The following is a 22,460-nucleotide window of genomic DNA, read 5'->3' on the forward strand; positions in this document are numbered from 1 at the left end:
TTGCCAAGAATTCCCAAGCTCATGTGGTGATGTCCATCACAGACATCCAAGTGATCCAAAACCACACGTGGTTTTTAATGCAGTGCCGTATGCAGGGTTAAAGGTCCTAATCACTTGGCTTTTGGCCTTGTCCTTTCAGAAAATCTGGAGATGTCTCTTCTTGAATATTGGGTGAATGTTGTTCTTAAAATTTGACAAAACTTGATCAAACCTTTCGCATAAAGCTCTGGGCCTTACCTGGGCGCTCTGTTCAAACCAAAGCATGAATGCATTACGTGCTTTAAGATGTTTTGAACATTTCACAAAGTTTCTAATGGCCTCTTAAACCTCCCCATCCCAACGGTTTTGGAACATATAGCAGGCATCAAGTTCAGAATGGGTGTGAATTCACAAAAGACGATAAGATGGAGCTTAAATATCTTGTCATTGTACTCTTTTGTCAGCAAACACACCAAAGTGGATTTACAAATCGCTCCTTTCTATTTTCCTTTGTATTTACACTTCATATACTGTCCCAGCTTTTGTGGAATTGAGGTTTGTGTTTGTTGTGTTGGTCACAGTGCTGCTCCTTCAAGTATCACATCAAATTATACTTAAAGTGTTGGGCGTAATTCCACCTGAAAGATGTTCTTCATTGCAGAAATTACAGATTGCAGAATTCACATCTACTTTGTAGCACTTCCAAACAGCTGGCATTCAAGGCAGGGTATAAAAACAGCATTCAGAAGCAGCGTGTACTTGACTGCCCATTACATCATAAAATGGTAACACAGATCAGCCAAAATAAACATCATTTGGCCAATTACTGGTCGTGTTTTAGGAGTAAAAATCAGCTGGTTCTGATCCGAGCCAATTTTGTGCATCCACCCCAGTCAAAGTAAACCAGGCTTAGGCCAGTTTTACTGCTCATTTTCCAACAGGATCACCACCACTGATCCTGGTTCAGCTGTCAAAGCCTGTAGGGTTAAGTGTGGTCATGTTGGAAAGGCACTGAGTTATGAAGAGATCACGGCGGAATTGAATGAGCACCTCCGTGACCCAGTCTCAACAAGAACTATACGTTGTGAGCTTCGCATAGATGGAGAATATTGCAGGGCTTGTATCCAAGGCCGGCACATAAATACATAGTCAGTAGCACATGACCTGGTGCTTTGAGGAATGGATAAATGTAAAATGGTCTGAAGAACTGTCCTACGTTCTGATACCTACAGCCAGATTTGGACTCATTCAGTAGCAGTGTGCATTAGAAATCTTCAGCTCAGGTCATAAACGTCAAACACCTCAGTGACAATGTTAGTTTCTGCTAACACGTCTATGGGATTCTAGTAATATGTTAGCGTTAATCTAGATTCTAGATTAAATATGGACATCCCTTGTTTTGGTGGACACATGTAACAGACATTTTTCAGGACTAGAGTGATTTTTTTCCCACTTGTTGTAAATCAAAATATGTTTGGGGTTATACTGACACAATAGATCAGTCCAGCTGTTGAAGGCCTAAAAGTGAGGGAACTAGTTGGCCGGTATCCACCTAGACACCACTTTCAGATAAGACAGTTTTTCATCAAGGGGTTCAAAAAGTAAGCTTTTTGTTTCTAACCAAAACGTAACAATGATATGGGTTTTACCACAATACTTGTAGAGTTTAAACACAAGAGGAATGAAACAAAAATGAACTAATATTATAGAAATGTGTGTTTTTTTATTGTTAAGTTTTGGTTGGAAACAAAAGGGGGTCCCCCTTGTGTGGTGTTGATGTGTTTGTTACTCAGTGGTCTGGTGGACCCACCGCATTATTGTTTTGGTTTTTTTTTTTAATGATAACCATAATAATTTTTGTAAAAATACCAGGTGTTTAAAATATCACAGGTGGCCAGTGTAGGGTTCTCCTTTAGCAGCTGTAGCCAGTCAGCAGCCTGTCCATGTTGTCCATCCTCACACAAACACATACAAATACACTAACAGCAGGCCATGTAGGAGGAGAACAGAGTGAAGGACACAGCACCTCCACACGTTTACTCCCTGCGGGTTCAGCCCAGAAAATGATTCCATTAGCAAAGCTAGCTCTCTCATTGGTTAGGACTTCAGGAGCTCATGTGAAGACCTGAAGTGTCACATTAACCACCAACAATTAGGAACTGACAGTGGAATCAACAAATAGCCTTATTATTCCCAATTGCTGGGACCAATTCTATGCAAAAAGACCACTCTAGACCAGGGGTTCTTATCCTTTTCCCCTTTTTTGAGGTTGAAAAAAAAGGCACCATGTAGCACCACTCTTGAAGCTGCAGTGGGACTACATCACAAAGCCAAGAGCCTCCTGTTTTCCAGTTTAAGAGCCGCTGCTGTAGGTTTTAGCACCATCATAGAGGTGTTTTTCCCTCATTTTTGACCAGAAGAAAGTAAATGCCTGGAACTAAAAATGATGTTGATCATTAAAACTGTTATTAAGGTCACTATTAGCAAGACAAATGATTCTTCTTCTTTCACAGCAATCCTTTAAACATCAACAACCACTCCTAAAAACCTTCTTCTTAAGCTTACATTTAAATATTTGATTATTGCTAATTGCAGCTTATTTTGCTGATTCTAGCTGGCAAAGCTTGCAGAATATCTGAACAGCGGCTTCCTTTTCGGTATGATCAGTGAGTCCTTTGCGTTTCTCCTGAGGCCTGAGGCCTCCCTCCACCCCCTTATCCCTTGGCTGCTGTCTGCGTGAGCCTTTTTTTTTTTTAAGGGAGGGGGGGGGGGCGGGTGTTGGATTAACGTCACATGGTCTCCTCCAGCAGCCAGACACATGACCCTTGCCACAGGAGAGGATAAAGCCCACTTGAAAGACGGTGGAAAAAGAGAGTGAGGGTGGTTCGGGTTGGGTGGGTGGGGGTGGGGGAGGTGTGGGGGGGGGGGGGTGCGGAGCAAATGTCCGGTTTCACAGACGCTGAGGAATGCTGTCAGCCGGCTTCTCAAACACACAGGAATGCTGCACACTCGTTTCCCCCGAGGACCCAAAGCTTGCTCTCCCTATCTCTCTCTTTCTAGCTTGCCCCCCAGTTCTCCCATCTCCACATTGCTTCCCAAGATGAAACACACTTTCGCTTCCTCTCTACCTTCTATCAGTTCTCACTGTGGCTCTGTTCCTGAGATTCCTGCTGCCACTTCCACCACCCACCCCTCTACATCAAATCTACCAAATGAATAGACCTGTAGGCTTGTATACGTATTAGGCAGTTTCCATAGAGGTTCATGAGGTGTCCATATATACACCAATCAGTCATAACATTATGACCACCTCCTTGTTTCTACGCTCACTGTCCATTTTATCAGCTCCTCTTTCTCTATAGGTGCACTTTGTAGTTCTACAGTTACAGACTGTAGTCCATCTGTTTCTCTGATACTTTGTTAGCTCCCTTTTACGTCAGTGTTACTGCAGTGCTGAGAATGATCCACCACCTAAATAATACCTGCTATGTAAGGGTCCATGGGGGTCCTGACCACTGAGGAACAGGGTAACAGAGTATCAGAGAAACAGATGGACTACAGTCCGTAACTGTAGAACTGACTACAGAGTCATACATGAAGTTATTTTTCAGATGTTGGTCGTGCATCAGTTGGCTTTTTTGAGTTGTGGTTGATTAGCTAAGAACTAGGTTCAGTTGGCTGGGCTGTGGGAATAAACACTGGCAGAGCCCCACAGCAGCTCTGTGTCTAGTTATATGAGAGTTACTGCTGACCAAGAGCATAACTTTCAGCTTACACTCTGGTGCTGTGCAGGCTGTGTAACTTTAATGATGATGGCCAGACTAACAGGTTGGCCCATCATGGTATCATAGATGCTTTTGTATGTATTTACTTGGCAAAATGTCTAGAACATAACTGACCACACTGACGATATTAATTCAACATTAGGGTTCATTAACGTGATCAGACTCTGTGGTTGATCAAGGACAGCCTGACACTAATGGAATAGAATTCAATGGAACCTTAATTGATCTGCTGGAGCTCAATCCAGTGATGATCTGTCTCACACGGACAACAAGCGTTTACGTGTCAGGGTTAGTTTTTGTTGTAATTATCCTGAGGCATTTAAACAGACTTAGGTCTTAAATTATGCAAGTTTTATAGCCAATTACAACTCAAAATTATGTCCTGTGACCTTTCAAGGTCAAAGTCAGCTGATTCCTTGCTAATGTAGACAGCAGAGCTAGCTGACATTAGCTATTAGGCATAATTCATTATAGCTTACTGTAAGTTTCAGAACTGTTTTTGAACCTGTTTCTAGATCAGTGTATACTTGTATTTCCAATTTGAATGGTTTTGTGTGGAATTGGTGCTCCTACATTTAAAAGGTGGTTAGAGGGAGGTAGGATTGGGATACAAAGTATTTAAACCCAGGCCACCTTCGCAAAGTGGCCCCTTTATACATTTCAAGTTTATCATTTTTAATGTTTAGAATAGAGTTGGTGGGATGTGGTCTTTTGCTGTTGTAGCCCATCCACCTCAAGGTTTGACATACTGTGCATTCTGAGCTGCTTTTCTGCTCACAACTGTACAAAGTGGTTATCTGAGTTACCATAGCCTTTCTGTCAGCTTGAACCAGTCTAGCCATTCTCCACTGACCTCTCTCGTTAAGAAGGTATTACCGTCTGCAGAACAGCCCCTCACTGGAAGTCAAAATCACTGAGATCACATTTCCCCCACTTATGCTTGATGTGAACATTACCTGAACACTGCTGCCACACAACACAGTTAAATAAGTGTTTGTTCTGTCACTGGGTGAAGGGATTAGGGACTATGGGCAGCCTACTGGCAGGCTGAAGTGTGTGACCACTATTTGTCCTTAGTAACACAACATATTTCTGGGGAAAAAGTCCTGGATTTTTAAATAACATTGTTCCAACATGGGAGCAGAGCTGTGGATTTGTGCTTTTCTTCAGTGTATGAGAAAAGTGGACAAAGGCACTTTCACAGTTATTCAATATCTGGCAAATATATTGGAGGCTCTGTTTATTATGGGACTGTTTGGGCCCACATTGTGGCTGTGCATGTTTTTTGTTTGTTTCTTTGGTAAGGCCAAAAAACATTGTCATACCAAACCTTTATCTTTGAAGCTTTGAAGTCCCATATTAATAATCAAAACCAAAACTTTTCCAAACGAGTGTAGATCACCGAGCCGAGGCTGGGTTTCTCTTAGTATATCATACTGTCTTATCCACAGAGAGAAACCCTCAAGGCGTTCTAGGCCCTCAGAGAATACCAAATGATTGATGGGAACTAAAAAATACATGCCTGTGATTTTTAATTCATTTATATTCAATAGAATCATGCTTGCCTTTAAGACTCTGTAAGTATTACAGTAGGGTTACAGAAGAGTTCAATTTATAAGTAACAGAAAGAAACTGGTCAATCAGTAACTGTTTTTCTCTGCAGTATCTAGGAGATATAGCTAAGCAAGCTCTCCTATTGGTCAGGACTTCAGGAGCTGAAGAGAAGGCCTAATGCATTAGACTAACCATCAACATAATTATAAAGTCACAGAGGAATCAAACAGTCGTGCTTTGATTTCCAATAGACGGGACCAGTTTTATGAGAAAGACAGTCACTCTAGGCCTTCAAGAAGTTCTAGATACATCAATGATCGCAGCCTAATCAGCAGATTATTATGGAAAACAGGTGTTTACTGAAAGAGTGACTATAAAACTGCTAAACAGTAAAACATATGCTAATAATGTTGGTCACAAGCTTCAAGTAAAACTTGGGATGTATTATAAAGCTTAAAACGTCTGCGTTTAATCTGAAACAGTCAAAACAATGAGCTTGTGGGCAGAATGCCCTTTTAATACTGGAACAGGAAGTTAAGGAGGGACTGAGCATGCAGCCATGAGGGTCTCCGCTGTTGAGGGTCATGCACTGGGAGATGCCCATTTGGAAATATATATTTTTTACACTGTATGAAAATAGTCAAATGTTATTGTTAGATATACAATTTCTCTGATTTCAAAGCACCGTATTTTTCCAACTGTGGGCGTCTAGGAACCAATCACATTCCAATCGAGAGAGGGGGTCATAGTGTTCCTGACGGTCAGTGGAAGACGGCTCCCTTCAGTCTGAGAGGAGATGAGACCCCTGAGCAGAAAGCGTTCTGCGTTCTCCACGTCAATAAGAGTGAATCCGGCGTAACCGTGCAGCGGGATTTTCGTTGGCAGTGAAGCTCCAACAGCTCAGAGCGTTTGTCGGTGGTTCCACAACACAGGACGATCCCCGAAACCACACCGTGAGTGCAGTGACACCCGGCATGCTCAATGGAGTATGGGACGAGTCTGACTATGGCACTGATGTCTGTGCAGCTGGACGAGGTTCATAATGAGCGCTTGTAAAATTACACAAACTTCATGCTCATTTAAACAGCTTACAGTTTACTGCACTGTTCTGGGAAGATTTACAACTGAAATAAATCATTTTGAAATCGGACGAGTCTTTTTGAATCACGCTGTTATTGAAATGCCCTTATAAATATTTATTACTACACTGTAAAAAGTGGCTCAGGTGTCCAAACAGTGAAGTGCATTAGCCACATATTTTGGCTATTTTTGTACATTTTCAAATGCAACTGATAAATCTATTTACAGACATTTATTATTATATGGTACTGTTTAGGTATAATATTTCCCCATACATTTTAAAATAAACGCATTTTAAAAATATTTGGTTAATATGGTAACACATTCTGAAATACACTAGTGTTTGGAATGCTTTTCAGGATGGACTGCATTGTATTTGAATTATATTACAATGCATGTCCATATGTTTTATTCTATATGGGTAAACCTCCTGACTTTTTTGAGGTAGATTCATCAAGTCCAAGATCAAGTTGTAGGCGCAGCCAAAATGAGTCAAAAAATGAAAAAGACTGCACTGAAAGAAGGACTGAAATGAAGAAACGCATCCTCACATACTTCTTCTACCCAAAGTGGGTCAAAGACAAAAGGAAAGCTGAGGAGTCTGCATTTAACGCAAACTTGAAGGGATCAGCGAGCCTGACGTGTTTCAGGGGGCTGATCAGTAACAGCGCTGGTATTATGGTAGATGATCTGAGGCCTGTTGGTACAGCACACTGAGCCTGTGGTAGATATCTGTCACGGCCTCTGGAAACCGGTAGTTTCATTTAGAGCACATCTAGGCATGCCAATGAGCCCACAACGCTTCTGAGAAATGACTCTCTGCAGAGGCTTCCCCATATCATCCTCAGGCAGAAATGGCACCTGGCCACTATTAACAGACAGTAGGCCTACCTCTCTTTTTGCTGCAGTGTTGGCAGCCTCGAATCCTGCAAAGACATCTGGGCTTGAAACACCAGGAACCGGTCCTGTCTCTGTAGTTTATGACAGCCTGGATGCCCTACGGGACGTTCTGTGGATCCCTGTGGTCAGACCGTTGTTTCTCAGCTCTTTGCTCTCCTAATGGCCAAGGTGAGGTTCTTCTATGCCAAATAGAGAACAGCTACATGTGACCCGAACTTAAGGCAGCACTGCAGCCTCTCAGGAGCGGACAGACCAGGCCCCTGGTTTGACCACGGTCTCTCTCAGCTGGTCAGAATGCTCAGGGAAAGCCGAGGCTCCAGGATCAAGTTCACTTGTGAATAAAACATGTCGCTTTTGCACACTTCACATGTTAAAACTATGTTATCATATGTGAAAAACGTGATTAGTTATAAACATGTAGTTTTTTCAGACTTTACATCTGTTCTGTAAGGGGGTCTAGAGGAGACTGAGTGTGGACTGTCCATTCGTCCGATGCATCTCGGTTCAATTCCCAGCAGTTCCTTTTGGCTGTACTTGAGCATGATGCATACAGTATACTACACACCTATTCATGGCTGCAGATGCATTTTCCAGCCTTATTTTTCCCCTGATCATCCTTCTGTCCTCTAAATACTCAACTTTCGATAAAGAAAATCAGGCAAACCATCGAAATTCAAGAGCAGCGTATGGATTTTCACTGTTTTACACATCACAGGGGGAGTGGGTTAATAGGTAAGGTGAGCCGTTTTTTACTGAAGTGAACATATAGCCAAGAAAATATGAGACAGGAATAAAACTAATGCATACAACACAAGTTCAGGATATGTGGCATTAGATGAAATCCTAGCATTGTGACCCAAAGGTCCCAAAAGAGTGTGGCCTACCCTGCCAAATGTTGGGGGTAAACTGACTCAGCTGAGAAAAGTTATTAACAAGTGTATTCACCAGACTTTAAACGATGATTCTAAATATAATTATTACCCATTAAATTGTCCATTCTGCTGATATTACTATTCGTTTGTCTACAGGAACCTGAAGATGGTTTGCGAAGTCTCTAGCATTGAGAAATAGACATAGTCTTAAAGTGAATGACACAGTTGTACTTTTATACACGTATAAACTGATTCATCTGAATCACCCATGAAAGAAGTGGACAGCCAGCCCCAGAAGCCACGCCACGCTATCATGTCACTGAGTAGTGTCCAGTATTCACACTTTCAGTTAAGGCATCTAGGCACCCTTTTGTCTAATTTGTTGATGAATACTTGGTATTGGAATACTCCCAAAATATTTAGTCTTTCTACATTAGCTACTAAACTCCCTGGACAAAAAAAAATAAGTCACCTTGTGTGCTTAAGATGGTAGTAACTGCTGCGCGAGGATGATCAGGCTATAAATACCTGTGGGGGTGTGTGAAGGGATTCATTGATTGAGAAAAGGTGGTACAGTGCGGTGACCGTCTCGTCTGATATGCGAAAATGGGTCCCACAGCAGATGCTAGCGATAGGTCAAAAGTAGTGATTGCATTCGGGCAGGTAAAGACAGTGTGAAGGAAGTAGCTTCATTTGCAGGTATATCGAAGCGTATGGTCATATGGGTCGACCAGTAGCGGCAAAAATCCCAGTCTACGGGAAATTATGTCGTCAGAATTGCGGCCAAAAGGCAAAACCGAAGGACAGGGACTGCCGGAGCGTTTCATGGCTTGTGAATAAAAATCGCTTCGCTGCCAGGCAAGAATTTCTTCTGGAAGTCAATGCAGGTTCTTCACAACCTATTGCTAAGACCTCTCCACCACATGGAAGTGCAGACCAGGAACATATGGAGCACAGCAGCACGCAAGAGGCCTTTGCTCACAAAGTCGCCAGTTACAGTTGGCGAAGTGACCCAAAAACTGACTGGAACCATGTTATCTGGTCAGATGACTATCATGAATGATGCTCATTCTGAGGTCATCATAGACCTCAGGAAGCCTTTAATGATGATTATGATGAAGGTCTGGGTCAAGCTGGAGGAGCTCTGTGATGTTCTGGGGGTGTTTTAATTACACTGAAATGGGTTCTTTGGTTGAGGTGACAGTACATTTGAACCACAATTCCTGCATTGAGCTGCTGGACAACCAGGTTTTGCCTTTTGCTCATCATCTTAGCGAGGAATATAATATTCCTATCGCCGTTTTCCAAGATGACGATTCTGACATTCACAGGGCTGCAAATCTGTTGGATTGGCATGACGACCATTCAGGATCATTTACACATCTGGACTGGCCTGCAAAATCCCCAGATTTGAATTCTTCTGAAAATCTGTGGAACTACTTGGAACAAGACAACAGGGATGGCGAAATCTGGCCGAACTGCGCTGTTCTTTCATGCAGGACTGGCTGAACATCGATGTCGCCTGCATCCAGAAACGTATCCAGTCCAAGCCAAAGCGAATGGCAGCTGTTATTGGTATTACACACTATTAAGTATGTTCAACTCACAGGTGTCTAACGTTTTGTCTGGTGAGCTTATTTAGAAGTATGCGATTTGGGACACAGCCCAGATAAACTATCAAAAGGTCGTTGTGCTGGATCAGTCCCAGCAACAATAATGCCACTTAAAGCAATAACTCCATTCAGCTCCCATAACAAGTGGAACACAAGATAATTATATTTCAGCTTGTCATTACTTACTACATTCGAGTGAACGAAGAGAGGGCCATGCGTTGTGATGAAGCTATAGCACCATCTGGTGGAGTAAAAAGGAACTGCTGCAGACTGAATACTGATGAAATGAATAGGAAGTAAAACTGAGTCTTCACACTCATATGATGAGGCAGGTGCATCCTGTGCACCTGAGTCCTCGCAGCAGTCACCCTGAATATTTAAGCTTTCCTAACCCACATCAGAATCTTTTAGAAGTCAAACAGTGCCGTGAAACTGGCCTTGGTAGCTGAGGGTTACAGTTATGGACAGTATTGCGCAAACGTCCACCCTTCATTTATTTCATTGCTGCTCACTGAGTACAAGTTATTCTTTTTTCAGAACACATTTCTGAGGAGTTTGATCTAAAATAAGCCCAAGGAAGGCGAAAGCCAAAGAAAAATAAATGAAAAAGAAGCTTCCAAAAACTGCCCTATCAGATAAACCGCACAACGTTTTCACCTTTGAGAGAGAGGAGGAAATCAAGCTTCACTCTTGCTTCAGATCTGAAAAACTCCACAGGTGTTTCTGTCCATTCTTCCATTGTGATAAGTGAAAACGATGGACTGACCACCTCAGAGTCCAGACCTCAGCATCACTGAACGTGTTTGGAACTCCTTGGATTTGTGAGAAGCAGAAAAATGCAAGAAACGTCTTAAGACTGAACTTTGGTGATCCCTGCACACTTCTTTAAAATATCCTATATTTAGTTGTTTGCAATGATGCTGGGTTTTTAAACTTGTCAGCGTCACTGTTGGGATGAGAACAGTCAGCAAACCAAAAATGAATACTCAGTGAAGAGCAGCTCACTGGAGGAACGGCAGATGAATTCATCATGATGAAAAGATGGTCATAGCCACTAGCTGTACACCTACAAAGGGCACCAACAAGGCATGGGTTTCTAATAAAGTGGCCAGTAAGCGTACATCATGTGAAAACACTGCCATAATGCTCTCATACCAGCGCCACACACTCCCATGACGCTACGATGCGTCACCACTGTGCTGAGTATCTGGTGGTGGTAATATGGGATAGAGGGCGTCCCAGATTCAGTTTCTGGGCAGAGGAGAGAGATTTTCCTCTAACGTGTCCGGTCACATTTCCTTTGATATGTTAAGCCCCAGAGAAGCAGGCCCATATCATGATGCTCCCACCCCCATACTTCACTGTGGGTTTAAAGACACCACCCTTCTTTCTCCAATCATGACAGGCTAAATTATAGCCAAATAGGCATCATAAAATAGTTCCTCAGAATGATGGAGAATATGGCTCTATCTAGAACCTTTTTGGAAAGGGATCTATATAGCACCAAAAAGGGTTCGGCTATTGTTACAAGCTTGACATCGTAACAGCAGAACCTTTTTCAAAAAGGTTTTATATAGAACCATTTATCATATTCCCCATCAATCTGAAGAACCATTTCACCATGCAAAGAACACTTTAAGCATGCAAATGCTTCTTTGAGGGTTTATGGTTCTATACAGAACCACCGTCTTGACTAAAGAACCCTTTTTTTTTAAGTCTAGGGAAAACAGTGAAGATAATGAAGATATAATGCACAGATTAACTAATTCCAACAAGGTTTATTCAAAATATATGCCTCACTTGTACAGGCAGAATCACATCAGCGTTTAAAAGCACAGGAAACCAGGCCAAATGGCATCAGAAGATTAGTAGCAATCAGAGTCTGGCTGTTTTCGCTTCGTCTCATTTTCCCAAAGGTGCCAAAAGAACAGCAGAGAGTTGCAAACAGAGCATATAGACAGAGAGCGTCAGTGTCGCCCGAAACGGTCGCGATTCTTTAACGATACCCCACCCCTTTACACGGACACTGTAACCGAGACATGTGCAAACGGTCATGTGAACACTTCGGCATTCATGTGCGTATTAGTGTATCATGTATGTGCGTATTAACATTTATGTCTTCCGAGATACTTTATTTAGGTTTTAACACGTTCTTCTGTGTTCTGCAGTGCAGGCTGGAGAACAGAGACTTCGGGCTGAAACGTCGAGCGCGCGAGACGACAAACAAAGCACGAGAGACATCCGCATGAGAGCAGGAAGTGCAGCCTCTGTGGTTTGAGCTGGGTAGCTGCATTAAAGCTGCGGACGAGCCGACGTGCGAAGCGCTTTTGCGTGACACAGCAGGACGCATACCATCAAGAGAATGACGAAAATACAGGATTTGATTTGAAAGTTTCCCAACATTCTGCACAGTATTTGACAAGATACAGTACCCTGTAATGGCATGTGGGCACGAATGCACACACACACACACACACACTCAAACACACGGCCTTTTACTCAACAGCAGCACCAGAGTGACCGAGAGCCGGATTACGCGTCTCGTCTCTTGATGATGAGAGGACCCACGTTGTCTCCCGTTTCCTCGTTGTGTTTGGTGTGTGCACCGTCGCAGTAGGGGAACTGTAAGGAAATAAAACACCTGTTAAGAGCAGGAAGCAGAAGATTTGGGGTTGTTTGGCTGCAACATTACATTTATACATAATCTTCCCAAGTTCAGTCATGCCAGTCTACAGCAGCGCTCCCTTCACCGTCTTCCTGTAGCCTTCATGCCAAAAACGGACCGGTGCCTCGCGACCCGATGGCAATGGTCGGAACTCGACCTGCACCTCGAGCCCTTCGAGCTTCAAGTGCAGTTCGGCTTGACTCGCCATCCTTCAAGGACGCGTGGAAGACAAGCATCAAGACTTTTCTCGGTCCTGGAGCCCAGGTGGTGGAACGAACTTCCCCTGGCTGTCCGAACAGCAGAGTCTCTCATGGTGTTCTTCTTTTCTCTATGCATCAACATGGGCTTTTGTTTCTAGCAGTATCTGAGCTCAGGACCAGCTTTCTCTCTAACCTATTGGTAACTAGCACAGATCCTTTTCTCCGAGTGGAACACAAAGCACTTGTGTAAGTCACTCTGAATAAGAGCGTCTGCTAAATTTGCAGCATTTGAGTTTTGACAATTAAAAAGAAAAAGAAATTCTGCCGTATTTCTAAGTCCCTGTCCAAACTGCAGCCAATGTGGGACACCATGTGGGATGGCCACCTGGAAGGCCCTTGTACAGTAGAGAGATTTTTGTGTTACCCTTACTTCTTCCAATGAACCGTGTTCGCATGGTCAGGCGGACTTGATCAATCAATCAGAGGCTATTGCACAAACTTACGCCGTGCCCACTGTCATTAAAGCAAAGGAGGGACATGGCAAACATTAAGAAGCTCTAAAAATCATGTAAATACTTATTACATTAGAAAGGAATGCAAAACAGATTCATTTTCACCAGTGACCTCAGACTCCACTGCATGTTAAACATACTTATTATAGAGCCAAAGGACTCGCGTTCCTCTGCAAGGAAACGACTCTACTCCACTGTCGCCATGAGAGGGCGCCCTTGAGTATTACCACATGATTAGAAAGGGTCAAGGAGTAAAATCAGTCACTAAATATACTTCAGCGATGTCTGAAACGTGGAGTTATACATTCCCTGTTTGAGTGGAGTGACCAGGGGTCTGTTCTCCTGCGACGAGATCAGTGGCGTAACTACACTGGGAACTCGCCTCTTTCTGTACATCCTAACCAGCTTTAGCAGCATTAAATCACATCTGCTGCTCACAACTAAGTCATATTTTAGTTTTAGGGCATTCCCGAGCCACGAAAGTGAAAGAAAGAAGTGGGCTCATGCAAGTTACAGCACTAATTTAAACATCAGCAAGCAGAGGATGCTGTAAGTGTGGAGTGGGAGACCTCTAGCTTCTCACGATAGCAGCGCTCTGTCACTCGCACAACATGGCATATTGATATTACTGTAGAACCTAAAAAGAACCCATTACAGTTTAAAGGTACCATAAAGGAGGACTCGGTTTGTCTGGTGTGAGAGAATCACACTGCAGTTAAAGCTTGTACACAGCTGGCGTCAGATATATTGTGGTTTACCCCTCAAACTACTACCATAGAATAGAGAAAGCCACAAGTCTGCCAGCTGGTGTTTCAATACTGTGATATGCTCTGACATGGATGTGGTAGGAGTGATGGCAGCGAGGCGGTGTGATGCATCACTGACGTGCAGAGCCAGCAGTTTGCTGTTCATATTAAGCTGCCGTTGTTGAGAAACTAAATAGTTTAGCACTTGTAACCGACAAAAAAAAATAATCTGATTTCTTTCGTAAATCATGACAATTACAAAAACTGCGGCTGTGCTTTTCCAGGGGGTACAAACAGCTCACCAGACACTTTCCCCCACTGTCCCATGACAGATTTGTGAGATGTTCCACTGTTTGCTGAGTGCTTGTCGTGTTCTGACCATAAAGGATGGTTTAAAACGGCGATTAGCCACTCAGGTGGAAAACTCAGCCTTCAAACTTGAAAGTAATAATGATGAGATTTATCGTGATGTGTATCGATATCAACGGACATGGAAGGTTTCCTCGTGATAAGTCGCACGTGTAACTGAACAAACCTACCTTCTTGGACCTCCAGCAGCGGCAGTAGACGGCCTTCTTGCCGAGGTCCTCGACGTCAAAGCTGTGCACCACCTTGGCGCTGTCTTTGTTGTGCTCCAGGTTGACCCTGCCCTTGGAGCTGCTCTCGCTGCTGAAGTACCTGGTGAGCAGGTAGGTGCCCAGAGCCGCAGCCACTGCAACAGGAACGACGATGGTCAGGTGATCTGCAAATGCACACACCGGCAGGTCCTCTGACATCCATCTCAGAAAACCTACTAATAACGAGACACCTACAGTATCTAGATGTTAATGATAACCATCCATTTATTACTATCACCATCACTACTGCTGCGCTAGTACACTGAAGAAGTGATGCACTGAATTTACCTGACTCAAAAAGATCATTTCCACATTTATAACATCCGCTTAGTGCTCCAGGTTACTCCACAGTCATAGCTGTGTCATCACCAAGAAGTGTGGTGATGTAATAGTGCATCACTTGTTCAGTGTAGTACTACCACTAATACTTACACTTCATTTACATCACACAGGAATGTAATTGTACTTCTGTGGATGGTCAGTCGAGGGCATTTAAACGTTACCTATCCCATACAGCGATCTGAATAGCAGGTATAAAAGAGATGCACATCACAGACACACTTGAGTGCCACCTGTGTGGCATCCCCCCCTTCTTCTTACAACACTCAACAGACGTCTGGGGACAGAGGAGACCAGTTTCTCAAGTTTAGAAATAGGAATGCTCTCCCATTCAAGTCTAATACAGGCCTCTAACTGTTCAGTCGTCTTGGGCCTTCTGTGGCGCAGCTTCCTCTTTATGATGTGCCAAATGTTCTCTATAGGTGAAAGATCTGGACTGCAGGCTGGCCATTTCAGTACCCGGATCCTTCTCCTACGTAGCCGTGATGTTGTGATTGCTGCAGAATGTGGTCTGGCATTATCTAGTTGAAAAATGCAGGGTCTTCCCTGAAAGCGATGACGTCTAGATGGGAGCATATGTTGTTCTAGAACCTGAACATAGTTCTCTGCATTAATGGTGCCTTTCCAGACATACAAGCTGCCCATGCCACAAGCACTCATGCAGCCCCAAACCATCAGTGATGCAGGATTCTGAACGGAGCGCTGATAACAACTTGGGTTATCCTTGTCCTCTCTGGTCCGGATGACATGGCGTCCCTGTGTTCCATAAAGAACTTCACATCGCGACTCATCTGACCACAGAACAGTCGTCCAGCTTGCCACACTACATTTTAAATGACCCCTGGCCCAGTGCAAACGTCTGAGCTTGTGGAGCTCAGAAATGGCTTCCTCTTTGCCCTGTAGAGTTTCAGCTGGCAGTGGCGGACGGCACGGTGGGTTGTGTTCACTGACGATGCTTTCTGGAAGTATTCCTGAGCCCATTCTGTCATTTCCTTGACAGTGGCATTCCTGTTTGAGGTGCAGTGACGTTTAAGGGCCCGGAGATCACGAGCATCCAGAGTTTTACGCAACAATGGTGGAATTGGTGATCCTCTTACCATCTTGGCTTGTGAGAGACACCGACACTCTGAGAAGCTCTTTTTATACCCAATCATTTTGTCAATTGAGCTAATTAGTGTTAATTGGTCTTCCAGCTGTTCATTATATGCTCAATTTCCTTTTTCCAGCCACTTATTGCTACTTGTCCCAACTTTTTTGGGATTTGTTGACACTGAAATTTTGATTCAACATATTTTTCCTTTAAAAATGTTACATTGACTCAGATTAAACTTTTGATCTTTCATCTGTGTTCTATCACGAATAAAATATTGACGTTTTCATTGCATTCGGTTTTTATTCACAATTTGTTTAGTGTCCCAACTTTTTTGGAATCCGGTTTGTACAAAATAGAACACTACATGTTCTATTTGTCTGTTCCAACTTATTAAATCTCAGTAAACCAAACAATAAGATGCAAACAACAACAACAACAACAACAACAACAACAACAACTACAACTACAACTACAATAATTTTACTCAATGTTTTACAAACTGCATAACATCTAGTTAAACAGGCCAAATTATGCTCACTTTGTAATGAAACCTAGTTGGTCAGTGTTCTTTAAGTACTAATGATAAACACGATATGCTCAGAGAAGTGCACTGTGACATTTTTCACAAGATAATAATGATAAAATATCGCCATATTGCCCGACCCTACTGTCTACCCCTGAACACACCACACCACAATAAAACACACAGTCCCTCAACAGTCCTTCAGTAGGTGTGAAGCAAGGGCAGATTACTTTGTTCAGAAAGGTCACATATTTAGTGATTGCTGGAACATTTTCACTTCAGTTGGCACCTCTGCCCAAAGCGGCTAAAATTAGGCCAAGTAGCAGCAACAGCAGTAGCTATTAACTGGCATCAGACCCATGACTGCTTGAGCAACAGCCAGTCTCTGACCACTGGTCAGTACACTACAAAAGACAAATATCCATTATGTAACAACAACACGTTGCTCAGTATTATTCAGTATCATTACTGTGCAGTTACTGTAGAACACAGCAGTTAAGAGCCACAAAGGCGTCTTTGTCCAGTTATTTAACAGAACTTTACCTCCACCGGCTGTTCTTTGCTCTGTGCTCTCTACACGCTTCTACTCTGCCGTTCAGTAATCACACGAAGCAGTTTAGCTGCACCACCTGGACATAGTGGGAATAAACACTGCTGCGTTTCCAGATATTATACATGCACAAAACGTCAGTTTTGGAGAACATTACAGGAGGCGAATCTCTGAGGCCCAATCCCATTCCTTATTTTTACCCCTACCCCTCGTTTTCGAGCGTCACCTTACTGAGATAGAAGGGGTGGTGGTTGAAATCCTGTCCTACGAAATGGGACCCTCAAACAAAGAAGAGCATTACTTAACAGCTCCTAGCGCCGCTCTGTAGGCGACCCTGCCAGTCTGCAGCGACAGCAGAGGAGGGTGAAGTTCAGCTCCTCACTGCTGGGCTTTAGCTGTGTTTAGAGCATCATACGCCTTCTAAAAGAGGGATCTGGCAACCACTTATTATCACCCACCCCTAATTCTTCAGTGATATAAAGCTGAAGTCAGATATTCTCCAGCTCCCCGTTTGAATTTTATCGCTACGATAAAGATCGATATCTTGCTGTTCATTTTTCTTACTTTTAATGTAAGTCAATGGAACATTTTTCCATGTGATTTTGGGCCGTTTCTTTCGATCTGTTCATCATGAAATTTACACGTCTTGAAGCCAACAGGTGCTTCCAAAACATTTAATAAAACAGAAAAATGACAAAAATAGAGATACATGGTTTTGATCCTATTTGCAAAACAACTTAAGGTCATTAAACGTTATGAAATATTAACACATTTGTTTAACATTCGCAGATACAAATATTCACCTCGTGTTTTTCTTTCTTTTTTTAAATGTCTTATTTGTCCAGTTACTACCATTAACTGTGCTGAGTACGACTCAGTTATGACCTGTGTGCACCACGGCGCTGACTCCTATACTGTAAAGATTAACTCACGATTTGATAAAAGGAGCAGGAACAACCTGACTTTCCGCCACTTTCCAGTACACAATCTACAAACTCCTACACCAGTATAAACACGTCACGGTTACAACCTGCAAAGCTAACAACACGACGCAGCTGCAGATCTGGCACGTTCACCATTGGCTGCCATGTAGCCCTGTGTGGGTGAGAAGTCATAGGAAATGCACTGTAGTGGTGACCATAGTGTCAACTTTGAACGACTGCTCCGGTTGAAGAGCACGCTCTGATGAATCTGGGCTATCAGGAAAGGGAATATTTGGATTGCGCCGTGTGGCGAGATGAATAAATATCTGATAAACTGGTTAAACAATGCTAAAATCTAATTATACAAAAGGCTTCACTGGAGTTTTGCTACAGAACAATAACCTTTGGTTCCTTAAAGAGTTTTATATGGATCTTCTGGTTCTTTAAAGAACCGTTATTGCATAAAAAGAACCGCTCAATCTAGAAATTTGTATTTTTGAGAACATAGGACCACCAAGTCGGTAAATGATCAATCAAATCCACACCGATTTTGTGGCACTACCTTTGAACCCATCTACTGAAATGACCTGTGACTCTCTCAAATTTCCAATTTGCTGATATCCAGTACTAAATGCTCTCCTGAACATAAATGAACACTAAGTGTTAATTCAATACTACTGAATGTATATTTCGATGTTTAAACCACACGCATTTCTAGATCATCTAGTTTCATCAACTAATTTGTTTTACCGCCCCTAGAGCTTTTTTCAAATCAAAAGAACTAGTTTTATATATACATACACACACATGCCCTGCGATGGACTGGCGACCTGTCCAGGGTGTATCCTACCTTCCGCCCGATGATCGGTAGGATAGGCTCCAGAACCCCCCCAACCCTGACGGAGAAGCAGCTTGCTTGGATACATACATAGACAGACAGACCGACAGACAGACCGACAGACAGACCGACAGACAGACCGACAGACAGACCCACAGATAGAAATACACATACACTGCTCAAAAAACACTTAACAAAAAACAGGGAACACTTAAACAACACAATATAACTCCAAGTAAATCAAACGTCTGTGAAATCAAACTGTCCACTTAGGAAGCAACACTGACAATCAATTTCACAGCTGTTGTGTAAGTGGAACAGACAACAGGTGGAAATTATTGGCAATTAGCAAGACACACTCAATAAAGGAGTGGTTCTGCAGGTGGGACCACAGACCACTTCTCAGTACCTTTCTGCTTTCTGGCTGATGTTTTGGTCACTTTTGAATGTTGGTGGTCTTTCACACTCGTGGTAGCAGGAGACGGACTCTACAACCCACACAAGTGGCTCAGGTAGTGCAGCTCATCCAGGATGGCACATCAATGCGAGCTGTGGCAAGAAGGTTTGCTGTGTCTGTCAGCGTAGTGTCCAGAGGCTGGAGGCGCTACCAGGAGACAGGCCAGTACACCAGGAGACGTGGAGGAGGCCGTAGGAGGGCAACAACCCAGCAGCAGGACCGCTACCTCTGCCTTTGTGCAAGGAGGAACAGGAGGAGCTGCCAGAGCCCTGCAGAATGACCTCCAGCAGGCCACAAATGTGCATGTGTCTGCACAAACGGTTAGAAACCGACTCCATGAGGATGGTATGAGGGCCCGACGTCCACAGATGAGGGTTGTGCTCACAGCCCAACACAGTGCAGGAAGCTTGGCATTTGCCAGAGAACACCAGGATTGGCAAATTCTCCACTGGCGCCCTGTGATCTTCACAGATGAAAGCAGGTTCACACTGAACACATGTGACAGACGTGACAGAGTCTGGAGACGCCGTGGAGAGCGAGCTGCTGCCTGCAACATCCTTCAGCATGACCGGTTTGGCAGTGGGTCAGTAATGGTGTGGGGTGGCATTTCTTTGGAGGGCCGCACAGCCCTCCATGTGCTCGCCAGAGGTAGCCTGACTGCCATTAGGTACCAAGATGAGATCCTCAGACCCCTTGTGAGACCATATGCTGGTGCGGTTGGCTCTGGGTTCCTCCTAATGCAGGACAATGCTAGACCTCATGTGGCTGGAGTGGGTCAGCAGTTCCTGCAAGATGAAGGCATTGAAGCTATGGACTGGCCCGCCCGTTCCCCAGACCTGAATCCGATTGAGCACATCTGGGACATCATGTCTCGCTCCATCCACCAACGCCACGTTGCACCACAGACTGTCCAGGAGTTGGTGGATGCTTTAGTCCAGGTCTGGGAGGAGATCCCTCAGGAGACCATCTGCCACCTCATCAGGAACCTGCCCAGGCGTTGTAGGGAGGTCATACAGGCACATGGAGGCCACACACAACACTGAGCCTCATTTTGACTTGTTTTAAGGCCATCACATCAAAGTTGATCAGCCTGTCGTGTGTTTTTCCACTTTAATTTTGTGTGTGACTCCAAATCCAGGCCTCCACTGGTTAATACATTTGATTTCCATTGATGATGTTTGTGTGATTTTGTTGTCAGCACATTCAACTTTGTACAGAACAAAGTATTCAATGAGAATATTTCATTCATTCAGATCTAGGATGTGTTATTGGAGTGTTCCCTTTATTTTTTTTTTTAGCAGTGTATACACACACACACACACACACACACACACACACAGAGTATTTCAGAAACTGCTGATCTGCTGGGATTTTCACGCTCAACCATCTCTAGGGTTTACAGAGAACGGTCAGAAAAAGAGGAAACATCCAGTGAGCGGTCAGTTGTGTGGACGAAAACGCCCTGTTGATGTGAGAGGTCAGAGGAGAATGGGCAGACTGGTTCCAGATGATAGAAAGACAACAGGAACTCAGATAACCATATATTACAACCAAGGGATGCAGAACACCATCTCTGAACGCACAACACGTCAAACCTTGAAGAAGATGGGCTACAGCAGCAGAAGACCACACCGGGTGCCACTCCTGTCAGCTAAGAACAGGAAACTGAGACTACAGTTCGCACGGGCTCCCCGAAACTGGACAACAGAAGAAGGAAAAATGTCGCCTGGTCTGACGAGTCTCGATTTCAGCTGTGACATTCAGACGGTCGGGTCAGAATTTGGCGTAAACAACATGAAAGCAGGGATCCATCCTGCGCTGTATCAGCGGTTCAGGCTGGTGGTGGTGGTCTGATGGTGTGGGGGATATTTTCTTGGCACACTTTGGGCCCGTTAGTACCAACTGAGCACCCACTGAGTAAAGCAACAGTCCACTTTGAATCAGGACCTGTCGGCTACAGATCACATGACTGGACGCGGAGGCTGGCCGTTAGATGATTAACCGTTACGGCCGGTTATTTATGAACTTGTTCAGGTAGGTTAGCTGAACAGATTTAGCTAAAGCTTCTTCTTGCTCGAATTTCCCCGTTCCTTCTTAAACGGCGCGCACTTCCATTCTGGCGCCAGCGGCTAGAACGTAACTGCTGCACCATTTAAGGTGGAACGGCACAATTGGGAAAAGAAGCTGGCGAATATGGATAACAACGTCGTCTAAATAAGAAAACAAGAGCCTCTCTTCGACGAGACCACGGCTAAGTGGCCAGCCAGTCCTTTCATCAAAGACAACGTAGATAAAAGGTCAACCTTTCTGTTTATATCGCCGAACAGCTTATTTACTCCAATAAACAACAACAACTTGTGGAAGTTAAGACGTCAGGGCCGTCGTTAAGCAGCAGCAGTACCTATCAGTATATCATATTGAGGCTCTTAGGGGCCAAATCTCTCTTAATTTAGGGTTTAACTGAATGTTTTGATTGTAATGTAGGTTAAGTGCCGCGCTTCACGTTAACGTTAGCTTAACGTTACATAGCGACGGCCGTTGGGACTCAGCGAGCTGTTACTAACCACAAATCAGACCGGCCTTACCTCTGGAGACCGTGAACCCGCAGACCCCCGGTCTGGTCAGTCCTGGAAGCGCGGAGAGCTGCAGCGGCATGGCGGTTAGCTGGTTTTGACCGGACGGTAAGAGACTTAGTTAGCAGGCGGCTTCACCGCAAGGTCGCCCAGCAAGCCGCTCCAGCCCGACAGACTGTAAACCCGAATGCAGACGTCATCGTCGAGCTGACCAATGAGCTGTGAGCTCGGCCAGCTTGCTTACGCATGACGGCGGTGGGCGGGGCCACGAGAACCCTGTTACACACAACATTTTCACTTCATAAAAGCGTTAAAAGTGAAGCGAACGGTCAAATAAGCCCCGGTTACAGGGAGACTCCACCGACTCTCCCACATTTCCGCACACTTCAGTGGTCGAGATGTAAACAAGGTCGTTCAGAGTTGGTCTGTTGTGAAATGCGCTGTTCTGGATAAACTGCTTAGAATTGTTCACAGTGGTGGTGATAGGAACCAGACGTCCGAGGAGTTCAACGCCTTTAAAAGCTCCCTCACATAAAGTTATTACACATAATGGTTATGAATGCTCAGCCTGATGCCCGATACACGCCTTCACGGCAGTTTTCTGATCAGTTCTTTACATAAAATGCATTTAAATCAATTTA

At 44.0% G+C, this 22,460-nt stretch overlaps 1 protein-coding gene across 2 annotated transcripts; it reads right to left on the reverse strand.

The window, feature by feature from the left end:
* Positions 1-11,541: 11,541 nt before the first annotated feature.
* zgc:110843 (uncharacterized protein LOC541492 homolog) lies at positions 11,542-22,021 on the reverse strand. 2 transcript variants are annotated; one of them, XM_017687192.2, is made up of 3 exons: positions 21,832-22,021; positions 14,446-14,618; positions 11,542-12,405 (listed from the first exon to the last, which is right to left on the reverse strand). In XM_017687192.2, the coding sequence occupies exons 1-3, from the start codon at positions 21,899-21,901 to the stop codon at positions 12,316-12,318; spliced, it is 333 nt and encodes a 110-aa protein (XP_017542681.1). In that variant the 5' UTR covers positions 21,902-22,021; the 3' UTR covers positions 11,542-12,315. The 2 variants fall into 2 exon arrangements, with proteins under 2 accessions (XP_017542681.1, XP_017542680.1); XM_017687191.2 differs by having other exon boundaries at positions 14,446-14,648; positions 21,832-22,020.
* Positions 22,022-22,460: the final 439 nt, after the last annotated feature.

This window comes from Pygocentrus nattereri, chromosome 11, assembly GCF_015220715.1.
Source record: "Pygocentrus nattereri isolate fPygNat1 chromosome 11, fPygNat1.pri, whole genome shotgun sequence".
Lineage (NCBI taxonomy): Eukaryota > Metazoa > Chordata > Actinopteri > Characiformes > Serrasalmidae > Pygocentrus > Pygocentrus nattereri.